Below are 20,263 nucleotides of genomic sequence, written 5' to 3'. Positions count from 1 at the left end.
CTGGTTTCTAATTCTACTTAAAAAGCTTAGCAGCAATGCATGTTGTCCTTCATGTCTTGAAAAATTTTAAGCAATGAGAAAGAAAAAAAAAACCATGACTTGAACTCCTACTGTGACCACTACATAAAATATGGTGTTCACAAACTTTAATCCGTCAGGCAGTATGCAGATAATAGCCACAAAAATCCTGACAATACTCCTATGCGGCATCTAATCACTCTCCTAATTTTCTAATGCAGGTATAAATTACAAAAACTAAGTGTTCTACCACAGAGAGAACAACACCAAGTCCATCTTCATCCATCAGAGAAAGGTTTTGGTTTCCTCATAAGCAGTAAAATATGCCTTAAGGAAAGAGGTGAAGGAAAGAGTAGAGATTATTTGAATCTCACTTTTTAGTAATAGCTGTATTTACAGAGAGAAGATTAAAATTATTTTTCCACCTTCATGAGTTTGGAAGAGATATCCCCAGCAAGAAATCATAAAACATGCATACTTTGCCTCCTTGTAGGTCATTAGCACTTCAACTGATAGCTCAAAAAATACTCCTCCTATTGAGACAGAAAATATAACTTCCTGCAAGACAAAATTCCCTGGTTTTATAGTGAGTTGCCTTGTCATTTTGTGTAAAACAACATTTGTTACTGTAGTTTTAAATGTGACAGGTGTCACAGGATCCCTAGGGTCACCAAGTTAACTGAGAAGAACTAGTTTTGAGTTTATAGGCCAGATCTTAAATACACTTAATTAAGAAAAGAGTAATCCTTAAGTAACAAATGAAGATCACTACTGCTCTTATAAACTCTGGTTTACTTTTTCCCCACTCTTCTGAATAGGTGTGGAATTAACCTTAACTTCAGTTTTTAGAATATCATGTCTTTGCAATTTTGCTAGGCAACTTTATCCTAAATTTCAGGATAAATAAATACTGCTTGATTTGCATAGATATTTTTTTCATCTCTGATATTTACATAAATGAAAAAGTGTTATGCAAGAGGAAGAAGAAATACTGGGAATTGAGCACTGACTGACAAAATGAAGTTATCTGAGTGCATACAGGTGAGTATCTTTCTAAGCAGACCTTAACAGCACCATAAACAGCAAGAGGAACAATACCTGGACATTTTTTTCCCATTTTCCCAGTTATTAGAGCTAACTGCATTTACATGCACTCCTCCTTTTAGCCCTTTTCAATTGTCTTTTCTCTTGGATTCAGCAGCAGACGGGAAGGGAAAAACACAACCAGGCTATTTTTAATAGAATACCCCAAATTCCTGCATATGACTAGCTGAAATTCAAGAACATACTTTCTCTGTGTGAGCATGTGAAGCAAAGACTGAGAAATACATAATCCTGTGATTATCAGTTCTCCTGAAATTCCCTTTAAAGTTGTTTGAAGTTATATTCATGTGCTTTGTTAGTTAACTAGATGAGAAACAGTTTGTAGAATAGTATCTCTGTATAACCATGACACTATCAGTTTTAAAAGGGACTTCTTTCTTTCCTTCTTTTAATAAGCAGTTACCAGTTCTTCTGTACCTTAAGGGATTACAGGGAGGATATTAAAAGTGTTTTCATAATCAAGCCACTGGACCATATTCTGATGAGGTGTGCTGCTGTACCTTTCCTACAGTAATTTTTGGCAAGCACCTCTATAAAACTCTATCTTCTTTTCTAATATGAGACTATCAAAAGACATGCCATAGCTTACCCTTTGCCCCACTTAAGTATTTCTCCACAGAGGAACAATTTCTGCAGGACTGTGTTTATAAAAAAACACAACAGCAGCTAAGTTTGATGTGGAGCTTAATTTTCTGCACCTTAAAAAAAATTTTTTTACAAATCACCAGATGCACTTTAAACTGTCTTTAATGGTTGTACTAAAAAAAAAGTTGTTTTTACTTAGTATTTGCTTATCTGCCATAAAGCTTTTAATTTTTGGACTCATTCAGGAGCAGAACAGTTTCTGTTAATATTTATAATAAAAACTTTATTTGGAAATTGGAAAATCTGCTCTATTCTTAAATAATTCATAATTCTATACAATGATCAGAGTAGCTAACAGCATGACTACTAAAAATAAATCACACCTATTAAAAATACCTTTTAATACTCTCAGTATTTATCATTATACAAAATACATTGGCACATTGGATTTACAAATTAAAGCACTCTAAAGTGAATAAGGCTTCAAAGCAAAGATTTTGAGGAAAGCTATTCAGGATAGTGAGTTGATTTATTTTTAGTACTATCTGCCTGTAGTGTGTCCCTGTCTTCTTTCCCTCTCCACCTCCCCACTCACCCCAGTAACTCCAGTAGCAAGGATAGTATAGCTGTAGCAAGCCTCAGCAATAGTCCAGAACTTGAAAGCTAGTTCAAATTTTCAATTGTGTGCATTGTATGTATGATAAACTCAGGAATATTACATCCTTTGGAACACTGTAACGTTATACTCCTTGGTTTAGCAAAGGTGCAAAAAGTGCAAAAGGGTCTGTGAGCAGAGCTGTCAGACCCTGTCATCTTGAGTGTGAACGTAACATGCAGGGGACACAGGAGCTGGATGATGCTATCAATCTGTACCCTGTCCCAAAGCAGACAATCTGGAGTGGCTACTGGAGGCACCAGCCCACAACAGATCACACTAGCCACAGAGCTTCATCCTCTAATTGAGCAGATCATGCATCTCCTCATCACATCTGCAGGAAGGTGTGACAGACAAGAACTGATACTCCAGCAGCGGACCACCACCGCTGCCGTACCCGTTACTACCTCTCCCTGGGGAGGGAGCTGCGTGTCTGCTCAGGAGATGTATCAGGAGGCCAGCTCAGCTAAGCAAGGAAGCCACAGCTTGAATGTGAAAAGGCAGCATACAGGATGGGGGAGGACAGACAAGCTATAAAGGAGGAACTGAAAAACATTGGCTGATGGCAATTATTGCCAGGGAAGCCAAAGCTCTGACAGAGTTAAGACTTGCACAAGTTAAGGGCACAAAGAAAAGCTTCTACTGCTATATTAGCGGTAAAAGACTGACCAAGGAAAATGTGGGCCCATTGCTGAATGGGGCGGGTAATGCAGTGACAGCAGACACAGATGACAGCAGGTCTCCAGTGCCGCCTTTGTTGTCACCAGCAAGTTCTGCCAGGCCTCTGCACTTTGTGATGGAGCTTAAGGAGGAGAAGAGCTACCAGCTGGGGGTATTTATATTAAAGAAGCAGGAAAAAAGCACTTCTTACCGATTCTGACTACAAACATGAACAATGAAAATATAATCCAAATAGAAGCAACAGAGAAGAGAATTTCTTAGTCCTGAAAAACTGGCAAGATCAAAAATTTCCTCTCCTTAATGGATTTTTAATTTCAGTGCCTACACTAACTTTCTCATTTCAGAGTAAGAGGAAAAAGAGATGACAAGTTTTGAAGCCCTGGAAGTCAAGGTCAGTCATCACTCATACCAAGTAGCCATTCAAATAGCATAGGGGCAGAAACAAGCAGTGAGAAAACTGATGTTCTTTTCTCAGAATGATTGGAGTATCTCTCTTCCTTCTAAAGGCAGCTAGTCAGATCCAACCTCATCTGTTGAGCAAATTCAGCTGTGTGAAAGATAATACTGTCTGCTCTCTTTGTTTTACAACAAAGAATAAAACTTATTTGAATAGAAAAAGAAAGCCAGTTAATTTTTTCATATATGTGTAACATTCAGTGTTTATATTTATCTACGGACAGACACATACACATACTATACAATATATATGTGCATTTATGTATATACACTGATTATTTAAAAATAATTTTCTTCTTTTCTTTCAATAATATTAAGATTTAGCTGGGCCTTTAAGAACTCCACACTAACTTTAGAGTTGTTTATCTAAACTTAGAAACTGAAAAACGCAAGTTCAGCATTCAAATAACATGCTGCAAGAATTTAGCTGTACTTTCAGAGAACCAGTAAGAGTCCCCTTTATACATAACAATTAAATGATTGATTCTTGTTTTAACTCTTCAGTCCAGTTCCCTCCTTTAAATTCTGTTTATTATTTTCTATACAATAGATCCCCCCAGGCTTTAACTGGGTAAGTAACCTTCAACAAGTGGGGGGGATGCACAAAAGGGCATCCACATCCCCAGATGTGACATACTGATGCATTCTGCATTATCACACATGGCAGGAGATCAGGAAACACTCACTGCAAGAGGCTACAGAAAGAACAATGTGTGGTGTTAGATAAATGTCTCACACTGAACATGCAGCTGAGCATTAGGTCACCCAGCTTTGCAAACTAAGCACAAGGCATTGCAGACTTCTGTGATAATTAAACAGAATGTACTATTCATGTGCAAAACCAATGCTTTCCATCTTGCACCACAGGTGGCAGTGAACAACATGCTCTGATGTTCAGGATGCCTCTTCTATGTGATGAGTTCAGTCTGCCCATTCTGCTGTTTTATTATGAAACCCTCAGGACTGCCCTCAAAGTCAATCTCTTCTCTCCACAAGCCCTGTGAATCTTTTGAAACTCTGAGAGACCTGGATAACTCCCCTTTTTCCTACTTTATATTTTCTTACCTTTGCTACAGAAAAAAATCCATTTTACAACAACTCTCCCTGTTTACAAGAGGCAATGACTCCATTCACCAAGGTTGTCTCAAAGCGCAATGGCACTCATCCTTCTTCTGCCTTGAGAATGTTATGTGGACATTAAAGCATTACCTTTCAGTTGAGGAAAAAATTACTTTCCTCCAGAAGTAAGACTGCTGCCACTAGACACGCTTCCCCCATTCAGTTTCCTAGCTCTTGTTAACTTAAAAAGAGGCAGTCTTACCGAAGCAGGACTGAGCTTGCAGCTCTGCGTATAGTTTATCATATGTAACAATGGTACCACAGGGCTAATTCCGCCCCAGAAAAAAAATTGTTAAAATCTCCAAACTAATAGAAAGCAAGAACAAGAATATTAAAAAAAAACCCAACCTCTACTGGATAACATTCCTATATTCATCTGTATTTCCACGGATGGATCACCGTAATCCTGGATGTACAGACAACCAGGGGGACAGCCCTGCAGAAAGGGATCTGGAGGCTGTGCGGAACGCTAAGCTCAATCGTCAGGAATGTGCCCTGGTGGCCAGAATGGCCAACCCATATCCTGGGGCGCATTAAGCATGGTATAGCTAACTGGTTGAAAGAAGTGATTGTTCCACTATACTCAGCATTGCTGTGGCCTCACCCCAAACACTATGTGCAGTTTTGGGCTCCATGATATAAGAAGGATCTAAAAATACCAGAATGTGTTCAAAGAAGGACAAAAAATATGGTGAAAGGACTAGAGGGCACGACCTGTGATGAGCGGATGAAGACATTAGGTTTGTTCAGCTTAGAGAAAAGACTGAGGGGTGACCTCATTGCTGTCTACAACTTCCTCATGAAGGGGGGAAAAAAAGGTGGTGCTGATCTCTGATGCCTGGTGATAGGAAGCGAGGGAATGGCTTAAAGCTGCATCAAGGAAGTTCAGATTGGGTATTAGGAAAAAGTTCTTCACTGAGACGGTGATCAAGCACTGGAACAAGTTCCCCAGGGAAGTGGTTGTGGCCCCAAGCCTGTTAGTGTTCGAGAAGTATTTGGTCAACCTTCCTAGATAGAAGGGTTTAACTTTCAGATTGCCCTGTGTGGAGCCAGGAGTTAGCCTCTATGACTCTTGTGGATACCTTCCAACTCACGATATTCCATTCTATGATTCTATGTTCACAGATCTCAATAGCTTAACTAAAATGTGGGCTTCATCAAGTGCTTTGGCATCCACAGTTTTTTTGTAATTAAATTACATGGAAAAGGAACAGAGGTTGAACAACATACAGAGCCACGTCCTGCTCTCTGTTTTGCTGAGGTAAAACTAGAACAGATGTGAACACAGAAGTTTTAAATAGTCAGTAACTTTTACTCACTCGACAATCCCGCTGCAGTGTTTTCATTAGTGCACTGTGTGTTTCAGAGTCAAAATACAACCCTTCATGCATGTCTTGCAAGAAATCCAAGTCTTTGAATGTAGGGTTGGACTTCTCCCTTTCTTTTCTTGATGCTCTCCGTTTGTATGTGGAACCTTTCAAGTCATATGTGAAATGCATTTTCAAGGCTCGCGGCAAAACATTGTTCATTACAACAATTCTAATATTAATGCCTCCTGACTGAACGCAGTACAGCCCATAAAATTTGGGCAGAAGAGTCCTTGGATTCTGGTTCAGATTCTACAACAAAAGAGATATTGTTAAATATATTTATTTTCAATAAAATTCCATGCTTAAGAATGTTGGGTTTTTTAATACCAAAGGGCATTCACAAATATCAAGAAAACTGTGCATGTTTTCCTACTCAGGATAGTTTCTTTGACCAGTTGATTCTCTTTGTGGGTCTGTATTTCAGAAAGCTAGCATAAACACCACCTTTTTGCCAGGAGCTTATATATGCCAAGAACAAAGCAATAACTGCATTTATGTCAGGTTTCTCTTTCTCACATCCCATGAAAGAGCAGACTGGGCCAAACCTAAAAGCATCCCGAAGATTTAATTTATTTTTTCTGACCTGAACAACCTTTGCATTCAACCTGCTGGAAGGAGTTTGGCTCAAATGTAGTTCTCATTACCTTGACTTGGATTCTGAAAAACAGAACCCCTGTCTTCATGAGGCTTTTCACATTGAAGGTTAGGGCCAAATGACCAAGCTGTCTCCACAGGAATGTGAGGTCATAACAAAACCACAACTGAACATCAGAACAGAAAAGTGTGAAATAATCCAAATTCTACAACAGTCAAAAACCTAACTAAGAGAGGACAAGAAGAGGTGAGAGAGAAAATCCCCCTGAATACAACTTCTGTCAGGTTTTGGCATGAAAAAGGAAGAAGGGGAAAACTACTTCAAGTCTTACATGATTACTAAGTCACAACACAGAACTATGGGAAGAAAGTACTTTCACAGGAAATAATCACAGTGATTAAATTAGTTTTACACTTTGGAAACCCTTCCATATGGCAGCAGTGAGAATAAAGTTCCCATAAACAAAGCAAAGTGGCCTTATATTTACTTATAATAACTCAAACTTATGCTGAACTGATTATCATGATTAGAAAAAACAACAAATGATGTGGCACCATAGCTCCTTCTGATGCTGTCAGTGCACAATTTTTTTAAAAGAAACATGAATCCACATTATTTTAGTGTAAGAATGACAATATTCCTCATTTATAGTGCAAGTGAGAGGGTAACTTTTCAAGTGTTTACTTAAGAAAGCAAAAAAAAGAAAAGACAGTCAGTCATGGGTCTAATACTCAGAATCTGTTCATATGTATGGGTGACTTGTTTAAAAAAAGGACAATTTCTACTTACTTTGGAGCCATGGTTTCCCCTTCTGATGACTGACACACATAAAACAATACAATTGACTTAGCATTAGCCCTCAAAAAGTTCTACTTAAAAATAAAGTTTTGAACAAATGATATGATAAAAATATTTTTTACATACTTGTTTTAACACATGAGAAATGGAAATTAGAAGTAGTCCAGAAACAAAAGTGAAACTGACCAGCCTAGTTCCTTTGTCCACTCTAAGTGAAATGCAGAGGGCAGACAAACACAAAAAATTTTGAGAAAAAAAGTTCAATTAGAAATTTAGTAACAAAAACTTTTTTTTGTTACTAGCTGATTAGAAGCAAAGTTTGGTATCAAATCAAAAGATGACATTCAGCTTCATCTTGAATGTTAAAAGAACAGCCATCATCTTAAATATATTCTTGATTTATATTTATTCTTTCTGATGGGTGTGTGGGTATAAAGTTGAAAGACAGATAAAAAATGTCAAAAATATTATGAAAAACATGGATAAAGCCAATGAAAGATTAAAAGACAATAAATGAAACTGAATCCTCAGAAGTGTGACACGGAACAGGAAAAACACAGGTAAAATATAGTTTTCTATTACTTACCATATAATAACCCGGCAAGAGCTTCTGAAGAAACTCAGCCTCTTTGTGTTGAACTGTTTTGATGATGAACTCGTCATCACTAGTTACAAAAAATAAGGACCCACTGGCACCTGGGTTGGATAACTCAATTAAAGGCTCACTGCAGATTGAGTACTGGAAGAAACAAAAATTGTTTTTCACTGCCAATGTACATGTTACTCAAAAACAAGCTTAATAAAAAGAACTGCAGGTTCAAATAGGCACAGGAGAATCATGGAGCTTACTCTTTTGTCTTCAACTGCAGCAAGTCCACTACTGTACAGCAAGCTGGGTGACAGTAATTTTGCTGAGACTTAGCAGGGCAGTTGTGACACTCCACTCTGCCCAGGACATGCTGTACAACTGTGGAAGAGCAGTTGGCAGCTAAGTGTATGGTCTCTTTTCACATCCCACTGCACTAGCTGAACTTTCCCTAGAGTGAATCGAATGGTTAAGGTGAAGACAGTCCATCCCCACACCATCAGCACTGCAAATTCTGGAATCAGAACCATTAAGATGGCATTTTCACTGTAATTACTCGCTTTTCACAGCCATTTATGAAACAGGTATGGGAAGATGTTAAAACACACACATTGGGAGTACAGGTCTCTCACTGTAGACAAAGAGGAATCACAGAGTCGTCAGGATTCTGTGCATTCCTGTACACAGGAGGGGACCTCAGAAGATCACCTAGTCCAACCCCCGGCTAAAGCAGGTTTGCCTAGAGCAGCTTGCACAGGATGGTGTCCAGGTGGGTTTTGAACATCTCCAGAGAAGGAGACTGCACAGCCTCTCTGGGCAGCCTGTCCCAGGGCTCTGTCATCCTCGAGGTGAAGTTCTTCCTCACGTTCACATGGAAATTCCTGTGTTGCAGTTTGTGCCCGCTGCCCCTTGTCCTGTCACTGGGCACCAGGAAAAGAGCCTGGCCCCGTCCCCCTGACACTCGGCCTGAAGATACCTGTATGCACGATGAGATCCCCTCTCAGCCTTCTCCAGGCTGCACCGGCCCATCTCTCTCGGCCTTCCCTCATGAGGGAGATGCTCCAGCCCCCTCACCCCCTTGGCAGCCCCCCGCTGGCCCCTCTCCAGTCGCTCCCTGTCTCTCCTGAACTGGGGAACCCAGCGCTGGGCACAGCACTCCAGGTGCAGCCTCACCAGGGCAGAGCAGAGGGGCAGGACACCCCTCGCACCCGCTGGCCACGCTCCTCCTGATGCACCCCATGCTGACACTGGCACCTTTTGTGAAACTGGGATTGAAACATCTTGGTACAACTGCTTGAAACAGAAAAACTATGTACCAGTGAGCAGGAAAAACTGTTTTGAAGGACCATTGTTTTGGATGCTTAGACAGGCTTTCTCTTCCACAGGGACACATAATGATTACAATCACATTAAGGAGGAAAAAACACACCAAGGAGTATTCCTTACTAGTAGAACCAGATCTCACACAGAGGCTAATGAACATTTATTAAATCTCCATTAACGTACACTTCATGCTTCATTCAAACTAAATGGAGAGGAGACATTAAGCTCAAAAACATAGAAAAATCTGTTTATATTAAACTCAAGAGCTTGTTTAAAGTATGATATCATTAAATCTTCATTCATGCACTCTTTTCCTTTGTTATATATCATCAATTTTACAAACGTGGAGATGTACTGTACAGTCCGGTATTTTAAAGCTTCAATCTTTGAAAGAAAAAAAGTTACACAGGATGTGAATTATGAGCAGTGTAAGCACCAGGGAATTATTCTTAGCAGTGCACTATGTCTTCTGGTCTTCTTAGAACAAAAGCAGTAACTGTTTCAGCAACAAATATCTGGTTTATTGGGTCATTGCCTGAGATGAGCAATTCCACAAGAAAAAACAGGTTTTTTTGTTGAAAACAGCTTTCATTAAATTCAACTGGAGTCTTGCCGCTGTGGGTGGTGATAGCAAAGAAAAGTGACACAAGGAAATCTAATAAGTATGTTCTTTTGTGAGTGCTTGCACTAAAGAAGCATGCTTCCTATGGACTCAGACCACTGCCTTAATGTATTTTCTTGTTATGGCTCCAGCTGAGGCTTTTCCCATGCCTGCAATTTTTAAGGGACTTTTGCATGCTATAAAAATGTTTCTTGTTTCTTTCCCTGCTTCTCCAGTTCACTCAGTTCCAATTAATATGACAGACTTTTCTTATTAATCTTACAGTTGCAATTGTCTACAGATAGAACAATACGGCTCTGTAACACTACAGACCTTGAGAGCAAATCAGCAATTGTATTGCAACCCCTATGTTTTTCTTGTAAAAATATATAAAGCTCATGAGTAACTTCATTGTTGAAAGCATTTGAAACCAATTATCCTAAACTTTACAGCTTAATAAAACAGCATACCGTAAGTGCAAGTTATTAGCCTACACTGTGTGTTGGTCATTTTACAGTTGAGTTGATTCCTGCAAAAAAAGTCTACACACCAAATGCTAGAGCCCACCTGATTTTGACCGGACACTTATGAAAGCCAAATCAAAAATGAAAAGAAAAAAAATTCTGAAGCCTTTGATAATTAAATACTTTATGATCAAGAAGTTTCCCAGCAAAATGCCAGTGCTCAATGAGGTTTCCAGTGTGTCCTGTGTTTGGCTGGGATAGAGTTAATTTTCTTCCTAGTAGCTGCTACAGTGCTGTTTCTGAATTTAGTATAAGAATAACGTTGGTAACACACCAGTGTTTTAGTTGTTGATAAGTAGCACTGACTCTTAAATCAAGGACTTTTCAGTCTCCCATGCTCTGCCCATGAGCACAAGAAGCTGGGAGGGAGCACAGCCATGATAGCTGACCCCAACTAGCCAAAGGGATATTCCGTACCACAGAATGTCATGTTCAGTATATAAACTGGGGGAAGCTGGCCCCAGGCGTGCTGATCGCTACTGGGGGTCTGGGTGGGCATCGGTCAGTGGGTGGTGAGCAACTGTATTGTGTATTACTTGTCTGTCTTTGGTTTATTTATCTTTTTTCTTTTTCTTGTCTCCCTTTCCATTACAATTATTATTACATTTTATTTCAATTATGAAACTAGTCTTACGTCAGCCCATGGGTTTTACCATTTTCTTGACTCCTCTTCCCATCCTACCCAGGGGTTAGGGGCGCAGAGTAAGGAAACAACTGCGTGGTACTTGGTTGCTGGCTGGGGTTAAACCACGACAGTCCTTTTTGTTGCTAAAGGTGGGGCCACTGAAGAACATAAAAAAACCCAGCAGGTAGATCAGGCTGCTAAGATTTAAGTGGCTCAGGTGGATCTGGCTTGGCAGCAGAAGGGTGAATTATTCATAGCTTGGTGGGCCCATGACACCTCAGGCCAGCAAGGAAGAAATGCAACATATAAATGGGCTTGTGATAGAGGGGTGGACTTGACCATGGGTACTACTGCACAGGTCATTCATGAGCATGCACCATGCACTGCAATTACGCAAGCCCAGTGGTTATAGCTTCTCTGGCACAGAGAACAATGACTGAAATATAAATATGGGGAGACCTGGGAGATGGATTGTATCACACTCCCACAAACCTGCCAAGGTAAGAGCCATGTGCTTACAATAGCAGAAGCAACCACTGGATGGCTGGAGACTTATCCTGCCTCACAACACTGCCTGAAACACTGTCCTGGTCTTTGAAAAGTCAGTCTTACAGGGACACAGTACTCCAGAAAGAAACGAGTCAGACAACGGGGCTCATTTCCAAAACAACCTCATAACACCTGGGCCAAAGAGCATGGTATTGAGTGGGTATATCACATCCCTTATCATGCACCTGCCTCTGGAAAAATCAAAGAATACAATAGACTACACTGAGAACAATGGGTGATAGGACATTCAATTGTTGGGATGCACATCTAGCAAAAGCCACCTGGTTAGTCAACGCTAAAGGACCTGCCTGTCAGGCTAGCCCTACCCATCCAGAATGTTTATGTACTGTGGAAGGGGATAAAGTTCCTGCAGTGCACATAAGAAATATACTACAGAAAGCAGTCTGGGTTATTCCTGCCTCAGGCAAAGGAAAACCCATCCATGGGACTGCTTTTGCTCAAAGATGTGGGTGCACTTGGTGAGTAATGCACTCAGATGGGTAAGACTCATGCATACCTCAAGGGGATTTCAGTTTGGGTGAGAATGGCCAATGAGTTAAACTGTGTAATAGCAATTGCTATATAACACTTTATTTTCACTTTATGGTAGCTGATGCATATCACTACTCTGGGTGCCTTGTGGAATCCATCCCCAAACTCCAGATTTGGGAATCTGAACCCAATTCCCTTTCAGTCACCATATCAAGGGTATTACAGTAAAAATCACCCAGATTAATCAAGAGTGAGTTTTGATGAAAACCAGACAAGGGCAGCAGTGATGGAATCAGAATTGGCTTCAGCATGGAACACACCAACTTTACTGCCCTGAAAGACTGTTATACAGATGGAACCCAAAGTCATGGACTAAATGAACTGAACAGATGCCATCAGGTGGCCCACAGACTAAGGGAACACTATCTGTGTGTACATATCAAACGGCAGGAAAGCTGATGGTGTTTTGGAAAGTGTGGGACCCGGGTATGACATAAATGGTACAGCATAAGGTGTGGATACTGCCCTGGTTTTGGCTGGGATAGAGTTAATTTTCTTCCTAGTAGCTGCTACAGTGTGGTGCTTTTGAATTTAGTATGAGAACAACGTTGATAAACTAATGTTTTAGTTGTTGATAAGTAGTGCTTACTCAAGTCAAGGACTTTTCAGTCTCCCATGCTCTGCCAGTGAGCAGAGGCACAAGAAGCCGGGGGGGACACAGCCAGGACAGCTGACCCCAACTAGCCAAAGGGGTATTTCATGCCATAGAACGTCATATTCAGTATATAAAGCTCAGGAGAGTTGGCCTGGGCCTGCCTGGGGGATCCCCTGCTGGGGGTCTGGGTGGGCATCGGTCAGAGGGTGGTGAGTAATTGTACTGCGCACCACTTGTCTGTCTTGGTTTTATTTCCCTCTCTGTTTTTGCCATCTCCCTTTTCATTACAATATTATTATCATCATTATATTTAATTTAATTTCATTTAAACTACTAAACGGTTCTTAGCTTCACCCACAGGTTTTACCTTTTTCCTGATTCTCCTCACCATCCCTCCAGGGGGCAGGGGGAGTGTGTGAGCGAGTTGGCTATATGGTACTTAGCTGGTGGCTGGGGTTAAACGACAGGACAGTGACAATCTAGTTCTACTGTTCAAATGTATTTACCTTCGTTATTCAGTCTGAGTCCTATAGTGCATTACCGCTCAACCTCCTTGGAAAAGGTGAAGCTATAACTTTGGGCTTTTTCATTGCAAATTAACAGTATAAACTCACATAAGCCTGGTGTAATTTCTTTTCTTTTTACTTTGCTTCCCTTCCCCTTCAGCCACAGTTGGACCATCACGTGGCATATTGTAAAGTGTTTTAGATACCAAACTGGAATTATGGTCACTATATGACGGATCCAGATTTCAAAGAAACAAGAGGACTGTTCAGGCAGAACCCTGACACATGCTACTGGGAGCAAACTCTTAATCAGATGTTTTGGTCAAAACCAACTGGGAAAAGGGTCCCAAACTAGAAACAGGTCTTTTTATGATCATAGTACCCCTCTGATCACATCTGCCTCTGGAGCACAAGAGACTGCAACCTGCTCTGATTGCAAAGTGATGCGCATTTAGAATCAGAAACAACAGGAATGGATTCTGAAATGCATACAGAGTAACCTCTCAGAGACATGCATCAGTTGCAGCACCACACACTGAAATGCTAACTATATTTCAGAAAAATACCTGAAGTTTGTTGAAAAATACCTTGTTGAAGGAAAACTCCTTTTGCATTTTCAAGAAAAGAAGGTGCACTTCATCTTGAAACTATCTTTTCTAGTTGTCCTTTTCCCTTGGAAACATATCACTAGCGTCTTTTGCTGTGCCACAAAGCAGAAGAACCTACAAGCTGGGCTTTCTTTAGTGGGAATTTCCCTCAAGGATTAGTCATTTTGTAGCTGAGTGTTACAGATCTCTTATCAACACCAAGCAGTCTTTCTATAATCTTTAATTTGTGCTACTGTAAATGCTTCCTTAGATGGAACAGAAGTTGCAGGTGGTAACAGCTTTACTCTAGCAGGTACGGTCTTTATAGTAGCTAGCAACACAGCCCACATACTTCGCCCTTTGCCAAGTCCATAAAAGGACACAGACACATTACATATTCCATAATAACACCACTGTCCTACACAACATCCTTGTCTCTAAACCAGAGACACGGATTTGACAGATGGACCACTTGGTGGATAAGGAATTGGCTGCATGGTCACACTCAAAGAGTTGTGGTCAATGGCTCGATGTCCAAGCGAAGACTAGTGATGAGTGGTGCTCCTCAGGGGTTGGCATAGGTACTGGTGCTGTTTAACATCTTTTTAACATGTTTAATATGTTGGTGACATGGGCACTGAGATTAAGATCATGGTCAGTAAGTTTGTCAACATGCTGGAGGGATCTTGACAGGGCTTGAGAAGTGGACCCACATGCACCTCATGAAGTTCAACAATGCCAAGTGCAAGGTCCTGCACGTGGGTTGGGACAACCCCCAGTATCAATACAGGCTGGGTGGAGAATGGATTGAAAGCAGCCCTCAGGAGAAAGACTTGAGGGTGTTGGTTGATGAAAAGCTCAACATGGCCTGATAATGTGTGTTCGCAGCCCAGAAAGCCAGCCATATTCCTGGGCTGCATCAAAAGAAATGTGGCCAGCAGGTCGAGGGAGGGTATTCACCCCCCCCTACTGTGCTCTCATCAGACCCTACCTGGAGTGCTGCATTCAGCTCTGGGGCCCCCAGCATAAGAAGGACACGGACCTGTTGGAGTGAGTCCAGAGGAGGGCCACAAAGATGACCAGAGGGCTGGAGCACCTCTCCTGTGAAGACAGGCTGAGAGAGTTGGGGTTGTTCAGCCTGGAGAAGAGAAGGTTCCAGGGAGACTTTATAGCGGCCTTCCAGCACCTAAAGGGGGACTACAGGAAAGCTGGAGAGGGACCTCTCACAAGGGCATGTAGTGATAGGACATGGGGTAATGACTTTAAGCTGAAAGAAGGTGTATTTAGATCAGCTACAAGGAAGAAAATCTTCACTATGAGGGTGGTGAGACACTGGAACAGGCTGCCCAGAGAAGCTGTGGATGCCCCATCCCTGAAAGTGTTCAAGGCCAGGTTGGATGGGGCTTTGAGGAACCTGGTCTAGTGGAAGGTGTCCCTGTCCATGGCAGGGGGGGTGGAATTAGGTAATCTTTAAGGTCCCTTCCAACCCAGGCCATCCTATGATTCTATGACATAAAGCTCCAGCCCAAGTACATGTCCCTGCTACTAACATCTATAATTCAAATGAACGATCTTTTCTTATATATAACTATTACCATGAGGGCTAGTAATATAAAATCCATACATAGTACTAAAGAACTAAAATGAGATACCCACATTCAACCTAAATAAAAGCAAAGCCAGCTAAGTTTTGGTTTTAGGCCCATTGTCCAAAAAGGAAAAAAACCCTTACAACATACTTCAACACAACAGAAGTCAGTGAAATACTACATTAAGTAATACTTTAGCAGCATTTAATCGAATTTTCTTTTATACTCATTCAAGCTCTTTCAAACTGTTTTGGTTTTAAAGAAATATTTATCAACATGGAAGAAAAAGATCTAAAAACTCATTCAAAAGAAGTTAACAACAGAACTGTGACGTACAAGATTACTAATTTGTACTGGGACTCTGATTTGTTGGGTGAACCAGCATGACACAAACTGGACATGAGGCAAATACCTAGAAAACCATCCAGCTCTTTGCTGTCACACTACCCTTCCAAAAGCAGAACTACAGGAAAAGTAAAATAGTGGATCCTCATCCCTGGCAGTGCACAAAGTGGTTCTACCAAGTAAAGCTTGGTTTTATGATGGGAGCAAATGCATCACTTTTTTCTCACATAAACAACCGAATATTGAGAAGGAATAGCCTTCAAGTGATAAAATACAGAGAACAAAGGAGATACTCTAAAATGCTTTTTTAGCCTGCTGTCCACTATTCTCAAGGCTAGATGGGAACAGCTGCAGGCATATATTTATTTAAATGAGGTGAATAAGTAATGCAAACGACATGAGCACTTTATTAGAACTGAATTGGTAGAAGTCACACTGATTATAACTTCTCTAGAAACAATGACCTGAATAAGCAGTAATACTCCAGTTATTCTAGTCAATTAACAAGGCAGATTTCTATAGGAATTGTTTCAAAGATGAAGAACTCAAATTTTCATAAATGCTAAAAATATTCACTAGTTATAAACCACTCAGCACAAAAAAAATACTACTTATTTGGGCACTGTTAAAGCATCCTCTTCTACTACTATGAAACTAGTATACATTACAATAAAGTTTAACCAAAAGGAAAACTGCAAGCTCTTACCAAGTAATCATCAGGCTTGATACCAAAAAGTTCTCTGAAATAGCGGAAGGCAAGAGGTGCATACGTCTTAAATCTGAAGTCAGGATAATGATGAGCAGGGGTAAGATTGCTCCCTTCACTGAAAACAAAACAAAAAAAACCAACAACAACAAAAAACCAAACCAAATTATTACTGAGCAATTTTTAGTGACTTCCTCCTTGCAGCTAACTTTATTGTAAAGCTGCCTAACTCAACCACTGACTTTCTGAGACAAGAGTATAAATGCAGATAAACCCCCCTATCACCATTCATCAGTGTAATAGAAATGTCTGTGAGAAACAGGATACTGCCAGCAAATTCCTTTCTTCCACCTTAAAAGAAATCACTGTTTTCACCACCCATATCCATTTACGTAAAGATTGGTTTTAAACTAATGCTACAATTTCTGATAACCCTCCAAGGTAAGCCAGTTTAATAGCTTACTGATGCAGGAAAGGTCACCCCCACCTCATGCAAGTTCCTGCAAAAAGTTTAGAAGTCAATGCAGCAAAACAACTTCACCCTAGTTTGGTGACCTGAACCAGTTTGCAAGGGTGTCAGACAGATACTAAGGACAGCACAACACAGAGGGCAGAGCCATGTGGCCAGACCTGTGAGAAGGAAGCAGGACTACATATGTTTTTTGATGCCAGCAAACACTCATTGGCTCAGCCTTATTTATGAAACAGCATTCTCAGCACTAGTCTCTTCTGGAGGCTAGCTGCAATTATGGTATCTCTTTCTTGCTAGTATAGTCCAGAATTGGGAAGCCACTCCATCTTTGGTGACCTTAAAGTGGTTTTCAGTTTGTCTACCTATCAGGTCATTTATTTTACCCTAACTTGATCTAAACCGGCACCAGCTTACATGCTCAGTTAGCTAAATAGGAACACTGGGTACAGACCCTTTGGGGAATTCTGGAAAATGGTATGCAGTTATAAGCAAGATACAGATTCAAACTAGAACAGGCACACACAAAGACTACTAGGGTGACCAGCCTGGAAGACAGCCTTTCTCAAAGGTAGTGTGGGGGTGTGGGCAGTTAAAAAACAAAACAAAACAAAAAACAACACTGTAGCCTCATCAGCTTTTTTCCTTGTTTTGTATTTATGATCTCACTATACTTGTATGTCGCAGTAGTATCAATTTTGAGATGAATACTGCATGATTTAAGCTAAAGGAAAAGGTCAGCAGCAAAATGCCACCAGAAATAAAAACACATAAAAACTGCCTGTGGATTTATTAATGCTGGTGACTAAAAGAAGGTTTTTAAGTGGTAGACAAAGTTCTAAACTACAATTTCAACACAAACAAGAACCTATTTAAGACTACGTTTGGTCAGCCTTCAAATGGTTTGATAAGTAGATGAGCACAAAATCCAAGATGACACAGTGGCCGAAATTAGCTCCTCCAGAACTCCTTTACTCATTTACCCTAACTAAATTATTCAGAAATGCAGCATGTACCTCTTTGTTTGGCAATCCAAAGCATCCAAAAAAGGGAAAAGGGGGAAGAAACAAGGAAAGAAATGGGGAAAAAGCTACAAATTCACATAGATACAACAAAGAATAAACTCACAAAACATTCCAGGAAAGACTAAATTAAATTTCATTGAAATATTTAAGAACTTTGTTCCTGTACAATTAATCCTTGTCGTAAGAACTTGATACCTTTCATTAAAAACAAGTCAATGACACAAGTCTGCTGCACCCACCCAGCTGCCCCTGCATGCATACTGCCAACAGAACGAACTGCTGCTAATTGAACAGTGTGAGCTGGTGAACAAGCTTTCTCAGGCTCCACAAACGCATATACTTTAGATTCCTGGACAGGAGATGAAAGGAGGGAAAAAACAACCTGATTTCTGTCTGGCAATCACAAATAAAAAGATCATTGTGGGTGGCCAAGTCTTTCTATGTATCCACTACAGCACTGCTGCTTCTTGGACTACTAAACTATACAGTTAACAGCTAGCTAATGAAAGCTGCCTAGTCCTAATGAACTCATCTGATCACTTTAGAGTCTACTGTATCACAAATCCAAGGCATTAAAATCAAATCCACATGTATTTTATTGCTCAAGTATACAGTAAATAACAGAAATCAGTAGGATACTTGGCTGAAGATGGTAGGTTTTCTTTACAATTAAATTGGCTAATGCTTTTTCTTACAAGCTCTTTCAGTTGCTCAGAAAACTGCCAGTCTTGTCTGACATTAAATTTCCTATAGATGGATATGTCTTGTTGAATTTTTGTGTAATATGGGGATGCCATAGGGCTAATGTATAGCTACACTGGGAACCTGGGGGGCATACTTGTTAATGCATGTAATTGTTCTAAGCTGCAGACAAGAACAGAACAGTGTTCTCTGCTGAAGCATCACATCATTTTCAGGGAAGATTAATGATTTAAACTTTATTTAAAAAGTCCTATGTTTCAGTACATAAATACTTTTATAAATCTGCTTCCCACAGCCATAATTCAAAAGGGTTTTTTGTGAAAGCATGGCAATAAACAGATTACATGTCCTTACTATATCAGAACAGGTACTGTCATTGGAACTCCACCCAGGCTGAAATGAAGGTAGGAGGTTTGCTATAATACCACAGGTCTAGAGCCCTTTCCTAAGTGCATATGGAGTAAAATGACCAATACTGGGTCTGCAGATGGACAGTAATATATAGTAAGTGCATATTTATTCTAGAATAATTGCAAAACAGAGCAATGATTTTGGAACAGCATCCGTACAGAGGGCAACTCCACATACTTACATCTGTAATAAAGTACGCTCATGTGCTCTGACAGTCAATTTCACTATGCAGACAAGTTCCCTTATTCTTTGTAAAGTCACCTGAAAAAATCCCTTTTACTAAAGGTCTGCAGAGCTTTTCACCATACCCTACCATTTCTGTTACACACATTAGTTTCAGCTTAATTGCCTAATAGCACTGTTTACAGGTAAGCTCTTCTGTGATGCAAAAAGCAAGACTGACACTAAATCCGGACTTGGTTACTTCTCTGGAAGAAAGTTTAAGGTTTTCTTGTTGCTACTCAACAGAAAAAGCACCCTCACTTCCAGTAACTTCCTACAGTAGTGGAGAACCTTAAACTCCTTGTGGCTGAGCATGTCCTTGCGCTCACCTAAAAATGACAGTTTCCACTGTACAGAACACTTGATGTAAATACATCTCTACCTTATCTAGACATTAAATTATTCACCTTCCACTCTATTAGCTTTTGAGAGAAAGCATTTCATGGTTTCTCCTCATATTTTCTTGGCACATTTTACAAGTGTGTTTCACTCTGGCTAGATTAAAGTTTATGTGCAAAGTACTACATATAACAATTATATGCAATAATACAAATATACAACAATATAAATACAACAATTTTAAATCAGGCTAGGGAGTTTCATGGGGATGATTATGTCTTTGAAATCGAACAAGAAAATTACCCATGATCTGTTGACAAAAAACCTAACCTGAAAAATGGAGGTTTGGACATAATAAATGTAAAAAAAAAAAGGAAGGTAATCATATAATTTTCCTCTCAGATAGTTTAGGGCACAGGTCTACCAGAGGAGAAAAAAAGGTTTTTAATACATGCTTTGATTCTGGCAATCTTGAGGAATTCAGGTCTCTACATATGAGCTATGACAAACTATAGATTTTGTAAAGATTAGGAAGCAATTGTAACTTACATGGTATTTTAATACCCTTGGTTGTAAGACTGCACAAAAGCAAAAGAATGGTAGGTAGAATTAAAAAAAAAAAAAAA

The 20,263-nt window shown here is 40.1% G+C and overlaps 1 protein-coding gene across 5 annotated transcripts in view; it reads right to left on the bottom strand.

The window, feature by feature from the left end:
• PIP5K1B (phosphatidylinositol-4-phosphate 5-kinase type 1 beta) overlaps positions 1 to 20,263 on the bottom strand; it is a 122,760-nt gene that overhangs the window by 41,710 nt on the left and 60,787 nt on the right. For 4 of the 5 annotated variants that reach the window (XM_037373946.1, XM_037373947.1, XM_037373948.1 and 1 more), the window contains exons 5-7: positions 16,470 to 16,587; positions 7,968 to 8,120; positions 5,938 to 6,237 (exon numbers count right to left, since the gene is read on the bottom strand). In XM_037373946.1, the coding sequence (XP_037229843.1) occupies positions 5,938 to 6,237; positions 7,968 to 8,120; positions 16,470 to 16,587 (571 nt within the window). The remainder of the gene's footprint in view (positions 1 to 5,937; positions 6,238 to 7,967; positions 8,121 to 16,469; positions 16,588 to 20,263) is intronic. The other variant, XM_037373949.1, reaches the window with a different exon arrangement.

Source organism: Falco rusticolus, chromosome Z (genome assembly GCF_015220075.1).
Source record: "Falco rusticolus isolate bFalRus1 chromosome Z, bFalRus1.pri, whole genome shotgun sequence".
NCBI lineage: Eukaryota > Metazoa > Chordata > Aves > Falconiformes > Falconidae > Falco > Falco rusticolus.
This window is presented reverse-complemented; position numbering and strand designations above follow the sequence as displayed.